This window comes from Oncorhynchus masou, chromosome 24, assembly GCF_036934945.1.
Source record: "Oncorhynchus masou masou isolate Uvic2021 chromosome 24, UVic_Omas_1.1, whole genome shotgun sequence".
Classification (NCBI taxonomy): Eukaryota; Metazoa; Chordata; class Actinopteri; order Salmoniformes; family Salmonidae; genus Oncorhynchus; species Oncorhynchus masou.
Genome location: NC_088235.1, coordinates 29,676,477 through 29,699,804, shown reverse-complemented (window position 1 = coordinate 29,699,804; position 23,328 = coordinate 29,676,477). Strand labels below are relative to the sequence as shown.

Here is a 23,328-nt window from a genome sequence, read left to right as displayed (position 1 = left end):
GGTCCATATGGCAGCTGGCTAACTAAAGTTCTGCTGTACATCGGTCCATATGGTTGCAGGCTAACTAAAGTTCTGCTGTACAACGGTCCATACGGTAGACGGCTAACTAAAGTTCTGCTGTACATCGGTCCATACGGTAGCTGGCTATCTAAAGTTCTGCTGTACATCGGTCCATACGGTAGACGGCTAACTAAAGTTCTGCTGTACATCGGTCCATATGGCAGCTGGGTAACTAAAGTTCTGCTGTACATCGGTACATAAGGTAGCTGGCTATCTAAAGTTCTGCTCTACATCGGTACATACGGTAGACGGCTATCTAAAGTTCTGCTGTACATCGGTCCATACGGTAGACGGCTAACTAAAGTTCTGCTGTACATCGGTCCATACGGTTGCAGGCTAACTAAAGTTCTGCTGTACATCGGTACATACGGTTGCAGGCTAAATAAAGTCCTGCTGTACATCGGTCCATTTGGTAGACGGCGAACTAAAGTTCTGCTGTACATCGGTCCATACGGTTGCAGGCTATCTAAAGTTCTGCTGTACATCGGTCCATACGTTAGCTTGCTAACTAAAGTTCTGCTGTACATCGGTCCATACGGTTGCAGGCTAACTAAAGTTCTGCTGTACATCGGTCCATATGGCAGCTGGCTAACTAAAGTTCTGCTGTACATCGGTCCATGCGGTAGCTGGCAAACTAAAGTCCTGCTCCACATCGGTCCATACGGTAGCTGGCTAACTAAAGTCCTGCTGTACATCGGTCCATACGGTAGCTGGCAAACTAAAGTCCTGCTGTACATCGGTCCATACGGTAGCTGGCAAACTAAAGTCCTGCTGTACATCGGTCCATACGGTTGCAGGCTAACTAAAGTTCTGCTGTACATCGGTACATACGGTAGCTGGCAAACTAAAGTTCTGCTGTACATCGGTCCATACGGTTGCAGGCTAACTAAAGTTCTGCTGTACATCGGTCCATACGGTTGCAGGCTAACTAAAGTTCTGCTGTACATCGGTCCATATGGCAGCTGGCTAACTAAAGTTCTGCTGTACATCGGTCCATACGGTAGCTGGCTAACTAAAGTTCTGCTGTACATCGGTCCATACGGTTGCAGGCTAACTAAAATTCTGCTGTACATCGGTCCATTTGGTAGACGGCGAACTAAAGTTCTGCTGTACATCGGTCCATACGGTAGCCGGCTAACTAAAGTTCTGCTGTACATCGGTCCATATGGTAGCTTGCTAACTAAAGTTCTGCTGTACATCGGTCCATACGGTTGCAGGCTAACTAAAGTTCTGCTGTACATCGGTCCATACGGTTGCAGGCTAACTAAAGTTCTGCTGTACATCGGTCCATATGGCAGCTGGCTAACTAAAGTTCTGCTGTACATCGGTCCATACGGTAGCTGGCTAACTAAAGTTCTGCTGTACATCGGTCCATACGGTTGCAGGCTAACTAAAATTCTGCTGTACATCGGTCCATACGGTAGACGGCGAACTAAAGTTCTGCTGTACATCGGTCCATATGGCAGCTTGCTAACTAAAGTTCTGCTGTGCATCAGTCCATACGGTTGCAGGCTAACTAAAGTTCTACTGTACATCGGTCCATATGGTAGCTTGCTAACTAAAGTCCTGCTGTACATCGGTCCATACGGTAGCCGGCTAACTAAAGTTCTGCTGTACATCGGTCCATATGGTAGCTTGCTAACTAAAGTTCTGCTGTACATCGGTCCATACATTTGCAGGCTAACTAAAGTTCTGCTGTACATCGGTCCATACGTTTGCAGGCTAACTAAAGTCCTGCTGTACATCGGTCCATATGGCAGCTGGCTAACTAAAGTCCTGCTGTACATCGGTCCATATGGCAGCTGGCTAACTAAAGTTCTGCTGTACATCGGTCCATATGGTTGCAGGCTAACTAAAATTCTGCTGTACATCGGTCCATTTGGTAGACGGCGAACTAAAGTTCTGCTGTACATCGGTCCATATGGTAGCTTGCTAACTAAAGTTCTGCTGTACATCGGTCCATACGGTAGCCGGCTAACTAAAGTTCTGCTGTACATCGGTCCATATGGTAGCTTGCTAACTAAAGTTCTGCTGTACATCGGTCCATACGGTTGCAGGCTAACTAAAGTTCTGCTGTACATCGGTCCATACGGTTGCAGGCTAACTAAAGTTCTGCTGTACATCGGTCCATATGGCAGCTGGCTAACTAAAGTTCTGCTGTACATCGGTCCATACGGTAGCTGGCTAACTAAAGTTCTGCTGTACATCGGTCCATACGGTTGCAGGCTAACTAAAATTCTGCTGTACATCGGTCCATACGGTAGACGGCGAACTAAAGTTCTGCTGTACATCGGTCCATATGGCAGCTTGCTAACTAAAGTTCTGCTGTACATCAGTCCATACGGTTGCAGGCTAACTAAAGTTCTACTGTACATCGGTCCATATGGTAGCTTGCTAACTAAAGTCCTGCTGTACATCGGTCCATACGGTAGCCGGCTAACTAAAGTTCTGCTGTACATCGGTCCATATGGTAGCTTGCTAACTAAAGTTCTGCTGTACATCGGTCCATACATTTGCAGGCTAACTAAAGTTCTGCTGTACATCGGTCCATACGTTTGCAGGCTAACTAAAGTCCTGCTGTACATCGGTCCATATGGCAGCTGGCTAACTAAAGTCCTGCTGTACATCGGTCCATATGGCAGCTGGCTAACTAAAGTTCTGCTGTACATCGGTCCATATGGTTGCAGGCTAACTAAAGTTCTGCTGTACAACGGTCCATACGGTAGACGGCTAACTAAAGTTCTGCTGTACATCGGTCCATACGGTAGCTGGCTATCTAAAGTTCTGCTGTACATCGGTCCATACGGTAGACGGCTAACTAAAGTTCTGCTGTACATCGGTCCATATGGCAGCTGGGTAACTAAAGTTCTGCTGTACATCGGTACATAAGGTAGCTGGCTATCTAAAGTTCTGCTCTACATCGGTACATACGGTAGACGGCTATCTAAAGTTCTGCTGTACATCGGTCCATACGGTAGACGGCTAACTAAAGTTCTGCTGTACATCGGTCCATACGGTTGCAGGCTAACTAAAGTTCTGCTGTACATCGGTCCATACGGTAGCTGGCTATCTAAAGTTCTGCTGTACATCGGTCCATACGGTAGACGGCTAACTAAAGTTCTGCTGTACATCGGTCCATATGGCAGCTGGGTAACTAAAGTTCTGCTGTACATCGGTACATAAGGTAGCTGGCTATCTAAAGTTCTGCTCTACATCGGTACATACGGTAGACGGCTATCTAAAGTTCTGCTGTACATCGGTCCATACGGTAGACGGCTAACTAAAGTTCTGCTGTACATCGGTCCATACGGTTGCAGGCTAACTAAAGTTCTGCTGTACATCGGTCCATACGTTTGCAGGCTAACTAAAGTCCTGCTGTACATCGGTCCATATGGCAGCTGGCTAACTAAAGTCCTGCTGTACATCGGTCCATATGGCAGCTGGCTAACTAAAGTTCTGCTGTACATCGGTCCATATGGTTGCAGGCTAACTAAAGTTCTGCTGTACAACGGTCCATACGGTAGACGGCTAACTAAAGTTCTGCTGTACATCGGTCCATACGGTAGCTGGCTATCTAAAGTTCTGCTGTACATCGGTCCATACGGTAGACGGCTAACTAAAGTTCTGCTGTACATCGGTCCATATGGCAGCTGGGTAACTAAAGTTCTGCTGTACATCGGTACATAAGGTAGCTGGCTATCTAAAGTTCTGCTCTACATCGGTACATACGGTAGACGGCTATCTAAAGTTCTGCTGTACATCGGTCCATACGGTAGACGGCTAACTAAAGTTCTGCTGTACATCGGTCCATACGGTTGCAGGCTAACTAAAGTTCTGCTGTACATCGGTCCATACGGTTGCAGGCTAAATAAAGTCCTGCTGTACATCGGTCCATTTGGTAGACGGCGAACTAAAGTTCTGCTGTACATCGGTCCATACGGTTGCAGGCTATCTAAAGTTCTGCTGTACATCGGTCCATACGGTAGCTTGCTAACTAAAGTTCTGCTGTACATCGGTCCATACGGTTGCAGGCTAACTAAAGTTCTGCTGTACATCGGTCCATATGGCAGCTGGCTAACTAAAGTTCTGCTGTACATCGGTCCATACGGTTGCAGGCTAACTAAAGTTCTGCTGTACATCGGTCCATATGGCAGCTGGCTAACTAAAGTTCTGATGTACATCGGTCCATACGGTTGCAGGCTAACTAAAGTTCTGCTGTGCATCGGTACATACGGCAGCTGGCTATCTAAAGTTCTGCTGTACATCGGTCCATACGGTTGCAGGCTAACTAAAGTTCTGCTCTACATCGGTACATACGGTAGCTGGCTATCTAAAGTTCTGCTGTACATCGGTCCATACGGTAGACGGCTAACTAAAGTTCTGCTGTACATCGGTCCTTACGGTTGCAGGCTAACTAAAGTTCTGCTGTACATCGGTCCATATGGCAGCTGGCTAACTAAAGTTCTGCTGTACATCGGTCCATACGGTAGCTGGCTAACTAAAGTTCTGCTGTACATCGGTCCATACGGTTGCAGGCTAACTAAAGTTCTGCTGTACATCAGTCCATATGGCAGCTGGCTAACTAAAGTTCTGCTGTACATCGGTCCATACGGTTGCAGGCTAACTAAAGTCCTGCTGTACATCGGTCCATATGGCAGCTGGCTAACTAAAGTTCTGCTGTACATCGGTACATACGGTAGCTGGCTATCTAAAGTTCTGCTCTACATCGGTCCATACGGTTGCAGGCTAACTAAAGTTCTGCTGTACATCGGTCCATACGCTTGCTAACTAAAGTTTTGCTGTACGTCGGTCCATACGTTTGCAGGCTAACTAAAGTCCTGCTGTACATCGGTCCATATGGTAGCTTGCTAACTAAAGTTCTGCTTTACATCGGTCCATATGGCAGCTGGCTAACTAAAGTTCTGCTGTACATCGGTCTATACGGTAGACGGCTAACTAAAGTTCTGCTGTACATCGGTACATACGGTAGACGGCTAACTAAAGTTTACATTTACATTTACATTTAAGTCATTTGGCAGATGCTCTTATCCAGAGCGACTTACAAATTGGTGAATTCACCTTATGACATCCAGTGGAACAGCCACTTTACAATAGTGCATCTAAATCATTTAAGGGGGGGGTGTGAGAAGGATTACTTTATCCTATCCTAGGTATTCCTTAAAGAGGTGGGGTTTCAGGTGTCTCTGGAAGGTGGTGATTGACTCCGCTGTCCTGGCGTCGTGAGGGAGTTTGTTCCACCATTGGGGGGCCAGAGCAGCGAACAGTTTTGACTGGGCTGAGCGGGAACTGTACTTCCTCAGTGGTAGGGAGGCGAGCAGGCCAGAGGTGGATGAACGCAGTGCCCTTGTTTGGGTGTAGGGCCTGATCAGAGCCTGGAGGTACTGCGGTGCCGTTCCCCTCACAGCTCCGTAGGCAAGCACCATGGTCTTGTAGCGGATGCGAGCTTCAACTGGAAGCCAGTGGAGAGAGCGGAGGAGCGGGGTGACGTGAGAGAACTTGGGAAGGTTGAACACCAGACGGGCTGCGGCGTTCTGGATGTACAAAGTTCTGCTGTACATCGGTCCATATGGTAGCTTGCTAACTAAAGTTCTGCTGTACATCGGTCCATACGTTTGCAGGCTAACTAAAGTCCTGCTGTACATCGGTCCATATGGCAGCTGGCTAACTAAAGTCCTGCTGTACATCGGTCCATACGGTTGCAGGCTAACTAAAGTCCTGCTGTACATCGGTCCATACGTTTGCAGGCTAACTAAAGTCCTGCTGTACATCGGTCCATATGGCAGCTGGCTAACTAAAGTTCTGCTGTACATCGGTCCATATGGTAGCTTGCTAACTAAAGTTCTGCTGTACATCGGTCCATATGGTAGCTTGCTAACTAAAGTTCTGCTGTAGGTTGAGTGGGTTGATTCACTGATGTGGTCATCCTGTCTGGGTTGGCACCCCCCCTTGGGTTGTGCCATGGCGGAGATCTTTGCGGGCTATACTCAGCTTTGTCTCAGGATGGTAACTTGGTGGTTGAAGATATCCCTCTAGTGGTGTGGGGGCTGTGCTTTGGCAAAGTGGGTGGGGTTATATCCTTCCTGTTTGTCCCTGTCCGGGGGTGTCCTCGGGTGGTGCCACAGTGTCTCCTGACCCCTCCTGTCTCAGCCTCCAGTATTTATGCTGCAGTAGTTTATGTGTCGGGGGGCTGGGGTCAGTTTGTTATATCTGGAGTACTTCTCCTGTCCAATTCGGTGTCCTGTGTGAATCTAAGTGTGCGTTCTCTAATTCTCTCCTTCTCTCTCTCGGAGGACCTGAGCCCTAGGACCATGCCCCAGGACTACCTGCCATGATGACTCCTTGCTGTCCCCAGTCCACCTGGCCGTGCTGCTGCTCCAGTTTCAACTGTTCTGCCTTATTATTATTCGACCATGCTGGTCATTTATGAACATTTGAACATCTTGGCCATGTTCTGTTATAATCTCTACCCGGCACAGCCAGAAGAGGACTGGCCACCCCACATAGCCTGGTTCCTCTCTAGGTTTCTTCCTAGGTTTTGGCCTTTCTAGGGAGTTTTTCCAAACCACCGTGCTTCTACACCTGCATTGCTTGCTGTTAGGGGTTTTAGGCTGGGTTTCTGTACAGCAATTTGAGATATCAGCTGATGTACGAAGGGCTATATAAATAAATTTGATTTGATTTGATTTGATTCTGTACATCGGTCCATATGGCAGCTTGCCAACTAAAGTTCTGCTGTACATCGGTCCATATGGTGGTTTGCTAACTAAAGTTCTGCTGTACATCGGTCCACAAGTTTGCAGGCTAACTAAAGTCCTGCTGTACATCGGTCCATATGGCAGCTGGCTAATTAAAGTCCTATGGGTCCTTTTCAAAAGTATTGCACTACATAGGGGTTAGGGGGGCATTTGGGACGCAACCTGATCAATTGTTCTTGTGACTCAAGGTGGCTCTCTGGCAAAATGGCAGATTCAATCAGTAATTTAATTTAATATTCCATTTCTCCACAGGGATGGCTTCTTAATATGTACCACTGATTGATAGTTCCTGGAACCATCACTAGGTACGGCAAGACTCTCTTTTCCTCGACCTCCCTTTCAGCCTTTTCATGTGGCGGGAGTGAGATTCATTGTAAAAGATAACTCTTGGCTTCCCACCCTAATAGTCATGGTTACTTTAACGGTCTTCACATTGTTTATTGTTTATGTTGATGTTTCTGACGTTTTTCCTTTATGAACTTTATGACATAAATGATATACATTGCCTTCGGAAAGTATTCTGACCCTTCTGCAACTTCTGCAAATATAAAATACCTTATTTACCTTATTTACATAAGTATTCAGACCGTTTGCTATGAGACTTAAAATTGAGCTAAGGTGCATCCTGTTTCCATTGATAATCAAATCAAATCAATGGTGGCCTCCAACATTCTTAAATGGAAGAAATTTGGAACCACCAATGACTCTTCCTAGAGCTGGCCACCTGGCCAAACTGAGCAATCAGGGGAGAAGGGCCTTGGCCAGGGAGGTGACCAAGGACCCGATGGTCACTCCTACAGAGCTCTAGAGTTCCTCTGTGGAGATGGGAGAACATTCCAGAAGGACAACCATCTCTGCAGAATTCCACCAATCATGACTTTATGGTAGAGTGGGCAGACGGAAGCCACTCACTCCTCAGTAAGAGGCACATGACAGCCACATGGAGTTTTCCAAAAGACACCTAAAGACTCTCAGATCATGAGAAACAATATTCTCTGTTCTGACTAAATCTTTTCTTTCTATCTGCATTATTGGGAAGGGCCCGCATTTCACTGTTAGTCCATACCTGTTGTTTACGAAGACAATTGTACAATTAGATTTGATATAATGCACTACTTTTTTAACATTTATTTATTTTACCCCCTTTTCTCCCCAATTTCGCGGTATCCAATTGTTAGTAGTTACTATCTTGTCTCATCGCTACAACTCCCGTACGGGCTCGGGAGAGACGAAGGTCGAAAGCCATGCGTCCTCCGTAACAATGTGTTGAGGAAACACTCACTGCGTCGGAGGTTAGCGCTCACTCACCCGGCCCGCCACAGGAGTCGCTGGTGCAGATGAGACAAGGACATCCCTACCGGCCAAACCCTCCCTAACCCGGACGACCGACGAAATTAGGCCAATTGTGCGTCGCCCCACGGACCTCCCGGTCGCGGCCGGCTGCAACAGAGCCTGGGCGCGAACCAAGTGCCCAAGATCACTGCGCCACCCGGAAGGTCATAATGCACTACTTTTGACCAGGGCCCATAAGGATAGGAAAAGGGTGCCATTTGATACGCAATCTTAAGGCTCAATTCAATCCGTAGCGCTAAAGACCTGCGCTACAGCATAATATAAATTTAAAGGCATTGTTCCCGTGTTTGCTGAGACTGCATTCACAGTAAACGCGGCATATGTCGGCTCAATCGGAAATTATCTTTACATTTCAATCACACCGCTATGGATTGAATCGAGCCCTTAGTCTCTCTCTGACCTGGTTCTTGCATGCCACGATGATGTGCTCCTGCTCAGTCGACCCAGGCTTGTGGATGACGAGGGTGTCCCTCTTGTGGCCGGGCAGACGGTATGTGTTGAAGAGACGGTAATACTGCTTCATACACAGAGGGGTCCCTGCCAGCTGGCCCCGAGCAAAGTCCACAGGCAACACCCGCCTGTCAGACCCCAAGGCCCAGGAGACACACAGACACAGAGACTCAGACAACCCTCAGCTGCTCTGGAGAGGACATTTATATTCTACATGGTATGTGTACTCTGTTTCTGTATAAATAAATCAATATTTGTTTGTTTTATTTTCTAGATGAGGTCTGTGTACTCTGTTTCTATGTGCTATTTATGTTTATGATAAATAATACACAGGCAACGCCCACCTGTCAGGCAGCAGGCCCAGGAAACACACAGAGACACAGAGGCATGGGACTTCAGACAACCTCAGCTGCTCTACAGGACCGTTTTATCCACTTACATTCTAGATCCTTCAAACTCAACTCTGAACCTCGAAGCCAGTCCCACTGCATTTTTTAATTGTTCTCTTCTAATCAGGGACTGACTTAGACAAGGGACACCAGGTGTGTGCAATTAGTTATCAGGTAGAGCAGAAAACCAGCAGGCTCTGGACCTCGTAAGATAAGAGGTGAATACCCCTGTTCTAGATTGTCTGTATATTGTTTTTATGAATAAAAGTGTTATTTTTCCCCCTTTATATTGTAGAATATAGATTATCTTCATTCTCACCTTCTACGGTATAGAATAGACTAGAGTGGACAAACTGTATTTAAGGGCACTCACGTGTCAATACGTTCCTTGTACTCCAGAACTCCTGTGATGAGGTGAGCAGCAAATCTGAGAAGATAGAGAATAGAAAGACTGATTCAGCACACAGCACACAACATCAAAAGGACTGGCACAATACAAAGTGTATATGTAACAGTAGATTCATTAAATTACTGGCATCCATTATTAAAATATACCCTTCTTATACAATTTACAACATACAATAATGTACTCTACACTATACACTATACAATATACTCTACAATATGCTCTTCACTATTCTCTACACTAAACTCTACGATATACTCAGCGATATACTCGACAATATACTCTACACTATACTCTGCACTATACTCTGCACCATGCTCCACACTATACTCTACACTATACTCCACACTATGCTCTACAATATACTATATACTATACTCTACAATATACTCTGCACTATACACTATACTCTACAATATACTCTACTATATACTGTACACTGGACTCTGCCATATACTCTACAATATAATATATACTATAATCTACAATATACTCCACACAATACTCTACACAGTACTCCACCATATACTCTACCATATACTCTACAATATACTCCACACTATACTCTACACTATACTCTACCATATACTCTACAATATACTCTACACTATACTCTACAATATACTCTACACTATACTCTACACTATACTCTACACTATACTCTACCATATACTCTACAATATACTCTACACTATACTGTACACTATACTGTACACTATACCCTACAATATACTCCACACTATACTCTACACTATACTCTTCTTCTTACACTCCATATATGTACAGTATAGTGGTTATAGCGTTGGGCCAGTAACCGAAAGGTTGCTGAATCGAATCCCTGACAAGGTAAAAATCTGTCGTTCTGTCCCTGAACAAGGCAGTTAACCCACTGTTCCTAGGCCTTGATTGTAAATAAGAATTTGATCTTAACTGACTTGCCTGGTTAAATAAATAACTAAAATATGTATTACTGAATTGGAACTATATAATTGTTCTGCATGTGGATATTTTATTCATCCATATCCCTAATTTAAATATCCACATATACTGATTGACAAACAGTTCCAGGCTGTTACTTTAACATCTCCATCTGCTCACGATGCTTCAAATGCACGCAAGACACACCACAACCCACTCCCCCCTTTTCTCATTGGAGAGCTATAATTACATTTCTACTAGATTATAGGGCTATGCTGTGTGTGCACGCATGTTTGTGTGCGTGCGTGCGTGCGCGTGTGTGTGTGTGTATGTATTTTTGCGTGCGTGCGTGTGTGTGTTCGCGTGAGTGCGTGTGTTTTCGTGCGTGCGTGCATGTGTTTTCATGCGTGCGTGCGTGTGTGTGTGTTTTCGTGCGTGCATGTGTGTTTTTGTGTGTACGTGTGTATGTGTGTGCGTGTGTGTGCGTGTGTATGTGTATCTAGATAAGGAGCAAAACACAGCGCCACGTCAGCCCTGGTGTTTTCTGTCATTTGTCTCAGTGTTTATGTGTTCAAACCCCAGATCAATATACAAAATGGGCTACACCACACACACACAAACATACACACACAGATACTTATTACACCCCCCAACCACACATTCACCACCACACCCCTGTATGGAGGCTGAGGATGGGGAGGAGGAGGGCAGCCAGCTAAGCAGGCCACCAGTCTCAGCGGACTGCTTAGATCTTTCACTCCTAATCTAATAAGAGTCTCTGTCGGTCTATTAGCAGGCTGTTCTGGAGGTCCTGCTAGTTTTCACTTAGCTCACTGTGAGCTGACAAAAGCTAATGTTGACTAACAGTACACAGTCTGTATCTGGATGGTCTTGCGTGTGTGTATGTGTGTGCTTGTGTTTGTGCATGTGTGTGTGTGTGTGTGTAATTGTGTGTTTGTGTGTGTGTTTGTGTGTTGTCTGTCAGGCTGGCAGACCACAGCTCATTTAATAAACAGCAGAGATGTAGAGAAGAGATGATGCAGACTGGCTACTGATACTCTCCACGTACTGCAGCTTGTAAATCTGGTTTGGTTTATGCCTGCTGAAAACATACTTGTAAATCTGGTTTGGTTTATGCCTGTTGAAAACATTGTTGCACATCTGGTTTGGTTAATGCCTGCTGAAAACAGTTGTAAATCTGGTTTGGTTAATGCCTGCTGAAAACATTGTTGTAAATCTGGTTTGGTTTATGCCTGCTGAAAACATTGTTGTAAGTCTGGTTTGGTTAATGCCTGCTGAAAATATTGTTGTAAAGCTGGTTTGGTTTATGCCTGCTGTCAAGTATAATTAAACTGGTTGTCAGTCAAACAGCACTAATCTTATTCACACTGAGGAAGTGAGTCTTTCACATACCTGAGTGAGTCTTTCACATACAGTGGGGAGAACAAGTATTTGATACACTGCCGATTTTGCAGGTTTTCCTACTTCAAAGCATGTAGAGGTCTGTAATTTTTATCATAGGTACACTTCAACTGTGAGAGACGGAATCTAAAACAAAAATCCAGAAGATCACATTGTATGATTTTTAAGTAATTAATTTGCATTTTATTGCATGACATAAGTATTTGATCCATCAGAAAAGCAGAACTTAATATTTGGTACAGAAACCTTTGTTTGCAATTACAGAGATCATACATTTCCTGTAGTTCTTGACCAGGTTTGCACACACTGCAGCAGAGATTTTGGCCCACTCCTCCATACAGACCTTCTCCAGATCCTTCAGGTTTCGGGGCTGTCGCTGGGCAATACAGACTTTCAGCTCCCTCCAAAGATTTTCTATTGGGTTCAGATCTGGAGACTGGCTAGGCCACTCCAGGACCTTGAGATGCTTCTTACGGAGCCACTCCTTAATTGCCCTGGCTGTGTGTTTCGGGTCGTTGTCATGCTGGAATACCCAGCCACGGCCCATCTTCAATGCTCTTACTGAGGGAAGGAGGTTGTTGGCCAAGATCTTGCGATACATGGCCCCATCCATCCTCCCCTCAATACGGTGCAGTCGTCCTGTCCATTTTGCAGAAAAGCATCCCCAAAGAATGATGTTTCCACCTCCATGCTTCACGGTTGGGATGGTGTTCTTGGGGTTGTACTCATTCTTCTTCTTCCTCCAAACACGGCTAGTGGAGTTTAGACCAAAATGCTCTATTTCTGTCTCATCAGACCACATGACCTTCTCCCATTCCTCCTCTGGATCATCCAGATGGTCATTGGCAAACTTCAGACGGGCCGGGACATGCGCTGGCTTGAGCAGGGGGACCTTGAGTGCGCTGCAGGATTTTAATCCATGACGGCGTAGTGTGTTACTAATGGTTTTCTTTGAGACTGTGGTCCCAGCTCTCTTCAGGTCATCGACCAGGTCCTGCCGTGTAGTTTTGGGCTGATCCCTCGCCTTCCTCATGATCATTGATGCCCCACGAGGTGAGATCTTGCATGGAGCCCCAGACCGAGGGTGATGGACCATCATCTTGAACATCTTCCATTTTCTAATAATTGCGCCAACAGTTGTTGCCTTCTCACCAAGCTGCTTGCCTATTGTCCTGTAGCCCATCCCAGCCTTGTGCAGGTCTACAATTTTATCCCTGATGTCCTTACATAGCTCTCTGGTCTTGGCCATTGTGGAGTGGTTGGAGTCTGTTTGATTGAGTGTGTGGACAGGTGTCTTTTATACAGGTAACGAGTTCAAACAGGTGCAGTTAATACAGGTAATGAGTGGAGAACAGGAGGGCTCCTTAAAGAAAAACTAACAGGTCTGTGAGAGCCGGAATTCTTACTGGTTGGTAGGTGATCAAATACTTATGTCATGCAATAAAATGCAAATTAATTACTTAAAAATCATACAATGTGATTTTCTGGATTTTTGTTTTAGATTCCGTCTCTCACAGTTGAAGTGTACCTATGATAAAAATGACAGACCTTTACATGCTTTGTAAGTAGGAAAACCTGCAAAATCAGCAGTGTATCAAATACTTGTTCTCCTCACTGTACCTGAGGGAGTATTTCACATACCTGAGTGAGTCTATGCGATCTTTAAAGTTTTGTTTTGGGAAGACCATGGCAGGATTGGAGTTGACTGGTAGGGCCAATCTCTGATTCAAATACATATCTTCTAGCCAGTAGTCATAAACCTGAGAGAGAGATAGAGATGGTGAGAGAGAGAGAGAGGGAGAGAGAGACAACACAGGCACAAGGCCTCCACTTTGTCCATCCATGTTGACAAGGTGCCAAAAGCTGCTCCTGCAGGTTTTTAAAACTGTGGCTTTGTTGAACTGGCTTTAAACACAATACTGAAAACGTATTCTTAGAAGGGAATCTCATGGGCATCAGTGTGAGAAGCCATCAATATCATGAGTGCACTGGATATCATAGCAAGATGGAGGGGAGTAGAGGAGGTGAGAGGCTGCAGCAGCAGGAGTGGGAGTTTGATAGAGAACAGAGAGAAAGAGAGGACAAAAAGACTACAGGAGGAGGGAAGGAGAGAGGCTGCAGCAGGAGGAGTGGGAGTTTGATAGAGAACAAAGAGAAAGAGAGGACAAAAGAACTCGAGGAGGAGAGAGGCTGTGGCGGAGGAGTGGGAGTTTGATAGATATCAGAAAGCTACTTTAATTCAGGACTGACTGATCATCTAAGTGGCCAGTGATGGATCGGTCCTGCAGACACCAAGTGGCAGATCTGATAGATCTATGGCCACAGCTTTAGTTCTTTCCTCCTTCCGTTGCCAGCTGTTATTGATGGTCCAAGTGTATTGGGCCATTTGTGAAGTTGATAGTGTCTTCAATCACAGTGTGGAGACTCTACAGTCTTTATGGACAGGTCTCCAATGGGTTATCAAAGGAGATTGTTTAGCTTTCCGTTATCGACAAACTCCTGATATATCACACCTTTAGGTCGTGTTTACTTCTACTTGTGCTCTACAATGTTTCAACCTGAAGTGATGTCGAAGTATACTGTACACTCTTAGAAAAAAGTCTCCCAGTGTCTGGTGGAAAGCAGACTGAACCAGGTTAAGACTTTGCCTTTGCTTAGCTCAAGTCAGTAATTTTTTTATCCTGAAAAAACTCCCCAGTCCATAAGGATTACAAACAAACCCATTACATGATGCAGCCACCACTTTGCTTGAAAATATGGAGAGTGGTACTCAGTAATGTGTTGTATAGGATTTGCCCCAAACATAACACTTTGTATTCAGATCAAAAATTCAGTATTACTTTCATGCCTTGTTGCAAACAGGATGCATGTTTTGGAATATTTAATTATGTACAGCCTTCCTTCTTTTCACTCTGTCAATTAGGTTAGTATTGTGGAGTATCTACAATGTTGTTGATCCATCCTCAGTTTTCTCCTATCACAGTCTTTAAACTATGTAACTGTTTTAAAGTCACCATTGGCCTCATGGTAAAATCCCTGAGAGGTTTCCTTCCTCTTCGGCAACTGAGTTAGGAAGGACACCTGTATCTTTGTAGTGACTGTATAAGGTGTCATGTTTACATTTACTAGAGGGTCTTGTCTGCCTCCCAAATGACACCTTATTCCCTATAGTGCACAATACCTTTGACCAAAGCCCTTGCACTATATAGGCAATAGTTTGCCATTTGGGACACAGTGCTTGAGGGAGGGAGGGAGGGAGGGAGGGAGGGAGGGAGGGAGGGAGGGAGGGAGGGAGGGAGGGAGGGAGTTTACCCAGTTGTATGTCTTGTCACTCCTCTCCAGTAGTTTCTTCTGCAGCAGCTCTCCAGTGCCGCCTGGCTCTCCAAACTTCACCACGATGGCTTTAGTCTTCTGATATTGTTCCTCCTTCACCAGGTGTTTCATACAGCTCAGGTACATGTCCAGAGTCTGTTTCAGGGGTGGGACAGGCACCTTGGGCAGGACCTAACATTGTGAGATCAATCAATCAATCAGACCCTCTGTAATGGTTGGATTGGGATAAATATTGACTCAATGATGCTGCACCCAAAAGGACAAAATGTGTTCATCATTATAAGGAAGCTGTTTTCCTGCCTGTAGGCATGTATTCATTCGTCTGAACATTAAAATACCTAATTTTCTTCATGAAGTTTCTCTTTAAAGCTTGTATTCTTAGAACCTGAGTGAATTATTCATTCGAACTGCTTGAAGCCAAGTTGAGAATTAATTTTACAGCGCCCTGTGGGATACGAAAACGCTCCTTTTGATCGAAACAGCTATGGTTATTTTATATTGAATAAAATGCTAATGGTAAGTGCTGTATATGGAGTGGGAGTAAGTGTGTTGAGTGTTGACAAATTATTTGACCCAATTTGGCCTGATATGTTTGAATCAGTTCTGTCATTCTGGCCAGTGTAACTTGTGAGAATGGGTTAACTACACACTAAAATAAAAGGGCTCTATATAGTGCCAAATAAGGGTTAATATGGCTTGTAACCATAGTGAAACCCTTTTTGGTGCTATATAGAACATTTATGGAGAATGGTTCTATAAATAATGTTTTCAATCTGAAATGTTCTTTGAAGAACAATACAGGGTTTTCAATTAGGGTTTAATAGCCATAATGCATTGTTAAACTTCCGCAAGACTTTATTACTGTTTTTATTGATGGCTTGAATAAAGTGTGCCAGCATTTAGTCAACCGTTCTCAATTGACACAAGGCCATATGTGAGTCTTTAACAAGACACAATCACTGGCCATAGGCATAAGTGATATATTATAATACAACACATTATAATACAACACAACATATTAAATAAACTGGAATGACACTCTCACTCACCGTTGCACAAAAAGAGCTGTGCGCAAACCACGCCCCAACATATTCTAATGAACCAACTGCCCTACATGTTAATCATCACTAAAAGAGGAAAGAACCCTTATCTGAACTGCAAATAACCATTGAAGGGCTCGAAGGGATTATTTGGGTAATTATGGTTCCACATAGAACCATCACCCTTCCCAAAGACCTTTGAGGAACCCTTATGTTTAGTGTGTAAATCAAATGTGAAATAGGTATGATTGAATGGATATGTTGGTGATATTTTACCTTAGAATTAGCCCCAAGCGAATGGTCACTCTTGGGCGAGATCCATTCGAATCGCATCGTTCTGAATTCAATTTTGTTTAATTAATTGATCCCCAGTGGGCAATTGAAGTGTCACACCACGGGTTTGTGCTTCGTTCATATTCGCCGTAACCTAAACCAATGGTGCTGTGTAAATTCTAGTAGCATATAGCTAATGTGCTCTGGCAACAGAAACGTGAATTGTTGAGACGTTTGACTTCCCGGATTACTTATCGGTATTCTTTACAATTCGCAGAATGTGTATATCTTCCAACAACAAAAAAAGCCTCGATAAATTGGCTTTTACATTATAAAAGTATAGACAGAGAAAAATAATTTGGGCGCAAGTATCACGGCTTCCAAAGCTCTGTGTTGGATCATACATTTGCATTACATCAAATCTGAGAGTGTATTTTAATTTCCCAGTTTTGTTAATACCAGTGTAATAAAAGCCTTCCAGTTCTCTAGTTTCTGCCCCTAGCGGTCAGTACAAGGACACAGCGTTTCAGCATCCATGTTATTTTCAGCCCCATTGGCAGCGCCTGTACCTGTTACACTTGGAATAGCTTTCAAGCTTGTTGCTGCATACTTTTTCTATTGATAATCAGTGCGTTAGTTCTTAAAAGACACTTATGAAAATCACTTCTCATTACAATTTGTTAAGAAATAGAACAAGTAAGAAGCCAAGTTGTATCAATAAGTGCATACTTTGGAAAACAATTAAGGCTACAAAAAGGACTGTGGTACATGTCAAGGTAAGAAACGAATTCCCTAAAATAGTGTCTCAGCAATGGTATTTTGTCAGTCACAAGCAACATTGTGATAAAACAGCAACAATGTAAACTGGGTGAAACAAGTAAAGCAAGCAGATTTTAGATTATGCTAATTATCCACCAATAAATTACTATCGATTCAGTTATTGTTACTCACTTCTGCGACGACCTGAATAACATAGACCTATTACAATTCACCTTATAATGTTGTCCGATAAAGCCTGCATTTTCATAATATGCCCGTATAGATAAAGCAAAGATTTGTTTTTAGAAATAGTTGATAGCAAGTTACAGCCAGACACAATCCTTATTAAACAATTCATTACCCTCAGTGTTTTAAACAATTTGAAAGTATCGATTTAGTGCATAAAGAATATTAGTATATCGATATATATATATAACCTAAGACTTTCATACATAGCTTTCCCTTCGGCCTTTCGGCGGCTCTCTCTCCAGGATAGGCATGTTGTTATCCAGCCAGGATCCGTCAGGAGGAATTCAAACTCACAAGAGTTGGTTGAAGTTCAGCCTTCTGCATGAAGCCGGTACATCCAAATCATTCAAAACAAAGGAAAAAATGGATTTACTTTAAAATAGGAATGCTACGTTAAACTGTCGCTGTCGAGTTCGTATTATAAATCGTATTATAAATGTAATTATAAAGCAAAATCTTATCACCAGGTTTTGATATGGTATGCATTAGTGTTAAATATAATGTATTATTGTATTCAGCATAGATAGATTATAGATACATAACCACAATCACAATCTATCCATAAGTATTAATAGAGGAGCTGTCTCCTTCCAAGTCATCCAAACTAAGCACATCGTGCACTTGTTAACTTACTGAACTAGGCATATTTGTGAATAATGAGGATAAGAGAAAAGATTTCCGCTTACCTGAGAAATTGATGTCTTCCTTCACTCCTCAGGAGGTCAAAAAGGTTTGCAACAAGATTAAATATTGTCCCGCGTACGTGCATAGAACTAACATAACTAAATCCTTTGACGCAAACGAATGATCGTTCCCCATTCTGTCTCACGCTTCATGATATTCACTCCTATCTCACACCCATTGCAAGGCTTTGACTTTTAAAGCGCGCTTGCTTAGTAAAGATGCTCTAGGTGTTTGTCTGTCTCTACCTACCCCGAAAGCAGCAAACTCCTCCCATCGAAATCTATTCGTGGAACATATTATTTGACAGCTTGGCTTGCTTCCCCTGCCCACCTCTGACAAAGTATGAAAATGATATTGAGATTGTAGTAGCTACAATCCGGGTTAGCCCGTATGACTTTATTGTTGAATTTAGAGTGTGTCGGGGGAAAGAAGGGGCTTTTTCTAAGTTTGAGAGCTGAAAATCAATGAATAGCTTGACTACCTACACTTGGTTGTGGAGAGAACAATATTGTTAGAACCGTTCTCCTTGTGGGGCGTCTGCTGCGAGCTTTCACAGCGCGTGTCAACTTTCAGGACCACGGACAGCGCTGAGCGCAAGCTAGTTGCACCATGACCTTACCCACCACCAAGTAGACGTTTACATGACGTTACAGGAACTAAATTATTCTTAAATAATAAGAATACGGTTCGCATTTCGCTCTCTCGCTCTCTCTCTCTCTCTCTGCCCCTCTCACACACCCATAAAACACGCACTCTCTCTCTGTTTCTCGTGCGTAAAGCTTTTGATGAATGATGTAATCTATAAACCCCACAGTGAAACGATCAGTTGGTTGAAGTATCATATTCAATACCCGTATTTCAAAAGGGCAAACTATTCGTTATTTTTACAGTATGGGTTGAATAACAATCCACCCCTGTAACTGTAATTTTCTCTCCAATCTCTGACTACAAAGCGTTTGCACCTAAATCAAAATTACGCACAGAAATTGTCATGTTTGTAATAGAGATTGTTAACTAATGTCTGTAACTAAACTGTTGATTCAACCAGGATCCGAAGTGGGCTTGTGTATTAACTTCATCGTCTTGTCTATTCTCTTCAACATAGGGATTGGGTGTAGGACAGACAACATTAAGGATCTCTATCCACCAGTTTATTTGGTAACATTGCAAGCTAGCTACCATTACGCACCTAATCAAACGCTATTCGTTTGATTCAGAACTGAATAACAAATATGATTTAAAGATGATTTTCTAATCTCACTATAATAATAATAATTATGACACACAAAACACGTTATATTTAAATACAATTTTATTATAACTATTATCGATATATTAACATATATGTGCTCAATTTAGGAAGTTGTTAATGAGCTATGACGGATAATCACTTCATTACGTTTTGACAATACACCGTTTCAACATACACGCATACATCACGCACACACTCAAATATGCATAGGCCCAAATACAATTGAATCATTTACTATGTAAATATCCACATATGTACAACACGCATTTGTTTATAATACACTACATTTCACGAAGAAAAACAAAAACATCACAAAAAGAAATTACAAAAATACAGAGGTCACAATTAGGCAACGTTTCGATATTAGATATGGAAAAGGAAAACAAAACAAAACAAAAGCAAAATACAAATGATAGTCAATATGTCAACGAAATTACGAAAGAAAATCAATGGTTACCAGTCCTAAAAAGGAGTTGTTGTTTTTTGCACAAAAGGCTAGTTGATGCGTTGGCAGTTGGACGTGTATTTATAATATCAATATAATCTTGTACATACATTTATCTATTTACTTTTTTACAATACTCTGCAGTAGTAATGCACACATAGTCAACTGTATTTGATAGACCTCTCACAATAGTACTCCATTTAGACGACCATAAGAAACAATACATACAGAGAAGACTTGTTCAATTACGATGAAATTAAATAACCTTCTGAAACGGGTCACACAAGTATGATTGGGTGATTGGGTTTTTCTATATTGCACATGAGTATATTACAGAGTGAAGTGATTGTCTACCCTCTTTTGGCAGGTCCATAAGTCCTAACTCTCGAACTCTCAGTGTATTCGGGTCGTTCTAAGTTGTACTCCATTCTAGGTGTAGTTCTATGTTGCGATACAGTATTCTAGCGGTACTCTGAGTATTCTAACTGTACTCTGAGTATTCTAACTGTACTCTGGACCAAAGGATTCCTCTGAAGAGGCACGTGTTTGTGCTCTAAACGGGTCAAACCCTCCATTCTCATCCACCACCACCACAGGCAAGCAGTTCCCTGCCGAACTATAACCCTTCTTCTTGCCTTTCCGCTCCTCCATCTTCATGGTATCATACAGACCCTCGGGTTCATCATCGTCCACCAACAGGTTATCTCTCTCGGAGTAGGACGGCTTCATTTGGCACACATTACGGAGCAGCAGAAGCGCCGGTGCGTACAGGACATTGACGAGGCCCATGCCCAGGTTGAGTTGGACAAACCCATAGTTGTGCACTATATTCCCCGCCACGATAGGACCCATGGCATACGCGACAGAATAGGAGATGTCAGCTAAAGCGTAGACGCTGCCGTACACGGACACATGACGCACGTCGACCAGAAAGGCAAGTGTTGGCAACAGGGCAGTGTCCACGAGAGCAATCCCGAAACATATGCCGCATAACGGGGCGATTAACTGGCCGAATGTTTTGCATGCTGGGACGGTGCATGAGCTGGCCCCGATAATGACCATGCCCAAGGCTCCATAGAACCACTGCAGGTTGGGGTACTTAGAAGCCAGTTTGACGGTCATGTAGACACCCAGTACATGTGGGAAGAAAGCAGGCAGCCAACATAATCCCATTTCCCACTTAGTTGAATGCATGGTGCTCTCCATCCAGTTGGCTATGGTGGGCTCCAGAAAGGCCAGGGGGATATTGCACACTGTTAGGGCACCTGCCACGACAGCTATGTAGGGGTCAACCATTAGTTTGTAGATGGGGGTACCCACCGGCATATTGTCTCTAGTCCTGTTCGAGAACGGCTTGATCACGGTCAAGAGCAGAATCCCGTCTATAAGGCAAACAACGGCGAGAACGATAAACGGTACTCGTTTACCGGCAAACTCGTACAGGATACCCCCGAAGGGAGGTGCTACCAGGCTACCGAAAGAGATGAACGCCAGGGCGATACCAAGGGCTTTACTTCTCTCCGATTCTTCGGTGTATTTATCTGCTATCATGGCAATTCCTGAGGTGTCGGCGAAAGCTGAGCCCAGACCTTGCAAACTACGGGCAAAAAACAGCGTCGCGTAGTTCTCAGCGAAAGCAAATATACATGTGGAAAAGAACATGACGGTTAGTCCTATCAGGAGTGGAATATCGTATCCAACGCGGTCTATGAAAGTTCCTGACAAAGGGTTCACCAAGAGCTGCAATATAGCCTTCGACGCAAAAAGTACTCCTATTTGGACGTCTAAATTGTCCCTGTTGCTTTTAGCTTGGGCTGAGCTCATTGTGCTGTTGATTGAAGAATTAGGATGTATAACTACGTGGACGTGCTCTGCTTGCTCAAGCTCTAAATCAGCAAGGTAGTCGGGAATAATCGGGACTATAACCATATAGAGCATATTGTCTAGAAGAAGAGCCACGCAGACGATCACTAAAATGATCCGTCTTTGATGGTCGGGGGCTTTCATTGCGTTGCCAAACTGTTTCGTTCTTTCTCCCATCTCGGACAGTTTTACAGCGGCTGATTTGGCCAGCCCGGAGGACCCCCCTGTATCCATGATGATCTGCTATTATTGTTGTTGTCAATACAAAACAGCAGTTGTTCTTTTATTTTCCTCTGCTCTCTGCTGCTATTCTGATATCTCAGCAAGACAGATAATACTGTCCCTGTACATTTATGTAGCTGTTTTTTAGTTCACTTACGCAATGCGAAAGACAAAGGCGCAGCAGGCTTAGAACTTTTCTCCTTGTGATTTTCTGACAGCGCGCGAGGCTGCTGGCTTCTTCGGCGGTTGGTGGATTTCTCAGCCTCAACTTGTTCTTGTTTCACTCCCTCGCGCTCACATTCGGTGCTGTTTCATGGTCTCGAGAAGTGATGCGGTGAAATATTGTGCTCTTCTCTACACGGTGTAGGACTTCAATCGCGAATACTCCATGTCAGTCAAGTTTCTATGGAACGTTTGTATAAGTTGTTTATGGAACTTGGGACCCCGGATATCTTCGATTCCAATGCACATGCCTCGAATCACCTGTAGCACGTTTGTGTTCCGTTTTGAGATCACGAATGGTTTCGTTGCCATTGGCACGCATTGATTCGCAGGTTTGTCGATATTTTGAGTTATTTTTTTTCTCTCTCTTTTACCAAGGGCTGTGACGCATCACCAGCTTACCCCCAAGTGGATCCTTTTCCAGTTGCGTCCTTTATGCTAATTCGGAACATGGCTGTCCCTTAACCAATAAGAGTGAGCATCATCATGACGTCTCTAAACCTACACGATCGCGGGAAAACCCTCCCAGCAAGGTACACTGACTGACATTCCAGATGTATTGGACCAAGTTATTAGCCTATTATTGGAGTTTTAATTTATCACTGCTTCTTTACAATTTTCTAATCATGTCGCTGCTCTTGCGTGTTGCTCTGGGATGATCGTGGCTATGGCACCCGGATTCGCGCCATCCCGAACGTTCTTATACTCAGCACCACAGCGGAGGGGGCAGCTCCTGCCCAGTGTGCACAGTCAGACAGGCCAATGTACAATGATCATATCAGGACCATATCGTATTTCTCTACACAGCCTTTGTCAAATTAATATTAAGTATAATCTAAAACGCACCCAATTTAAATGACTAGCCTACACTAGTTGCATGGGCTTCTGTTGACTCTCACCTAAAATCGAAATTATTTGAAACATTCCCGGAAGTGTTAGAATTCTCAGGTGAAACGATCTCTGATCCCACGCCAGGTCAGGAATCCCAGTGTTACATGCACATAAAGCAAGCAAGTATTTTTCTCTGCCATAGAGCATTGAGCTTGCATAGTAACTAAGTACTCCTGAAGAGGTTGACTATATACAAGACACTGGTGCTATCTAGTGGTCACTAAAACTACTACATGCTATACTATCGCTATACTCTATACCAGGGTTATTCAACTGCGACCCTACGAAGTTCAGAGCCTGCTGGTTCTGTTCTACCTGATA

At 43.7% G+C, this 23,328-nt stretch overlaps 2 protein-coding genes across 2 annotated transcripts in view; both read right to left on the bottom strand.

Moving 5' to 3' along the window:
• LOC135512031 (choline O-acetyltransferase-like) overlaps positions 1-18,278 on the bottom strand; it is a 32,618-nt gene extending 14,340 nt beyond the window's left edge. Inside the window, exons 1-6 of the mRNA XM_064933626.1 lie at positions 18,115-18,278; positions 17,632-17,746; positions 15,087-15,278; positions 13,416-13,534; positions 9,402-9,455; positions 8,590-8,767 (exon numbers count right to left, since the gene is read on the bottom strand). Coding sequence (XP_064789698.1) covers positions 8,590-8,767; positions 9,402-9,455; positions 13,416-13,534; positions 15,087-15,278; positions 17,632-17,679 — 591 coding nt within the window. The 5' untranslated portion in view covers positions 17,680-17,746; positions 18,115-18,278. The remainder of the gene's footprint in view (positions 1-8,589; positions 8,768-9,401; positions 9,456-13,415; positions 13,535-15,086; positions 15,279-17,631; positions 17,747-18,114) is intronic.
• A 1,139-nt stretch (positions 18,279-19,417) lies between these two features.
• Positions 19,418-22,520, bottom strand: LOC135511591 (probable vesicular acetylcholine transporter-B). Its single transcript, XM_064933080.1, has one exon. The coding sequence runs from the start codon at positions 21,904-21,906 to the stop codon at positions 20,311-20,313; it is 1,596 nt and encodes a 531-aa protein (XP_064789152.1). The 5' UTR covers positions 21,907-22,520; the 3' UTR covers positions 19,418-20,310.
• Between the last annotated feature and the right edge of the window lie 808 nt (positions 22,521-23,328).

Coding starts and splice junctions, on each gene's coding strand:
- LOC135511591 (XM_064933080.1), bottom strand. CDS start 21,906: ATGGATACAGGGGGGTCCTCCGGGCTGGCCAAATCAGCCGCTGTAAAA.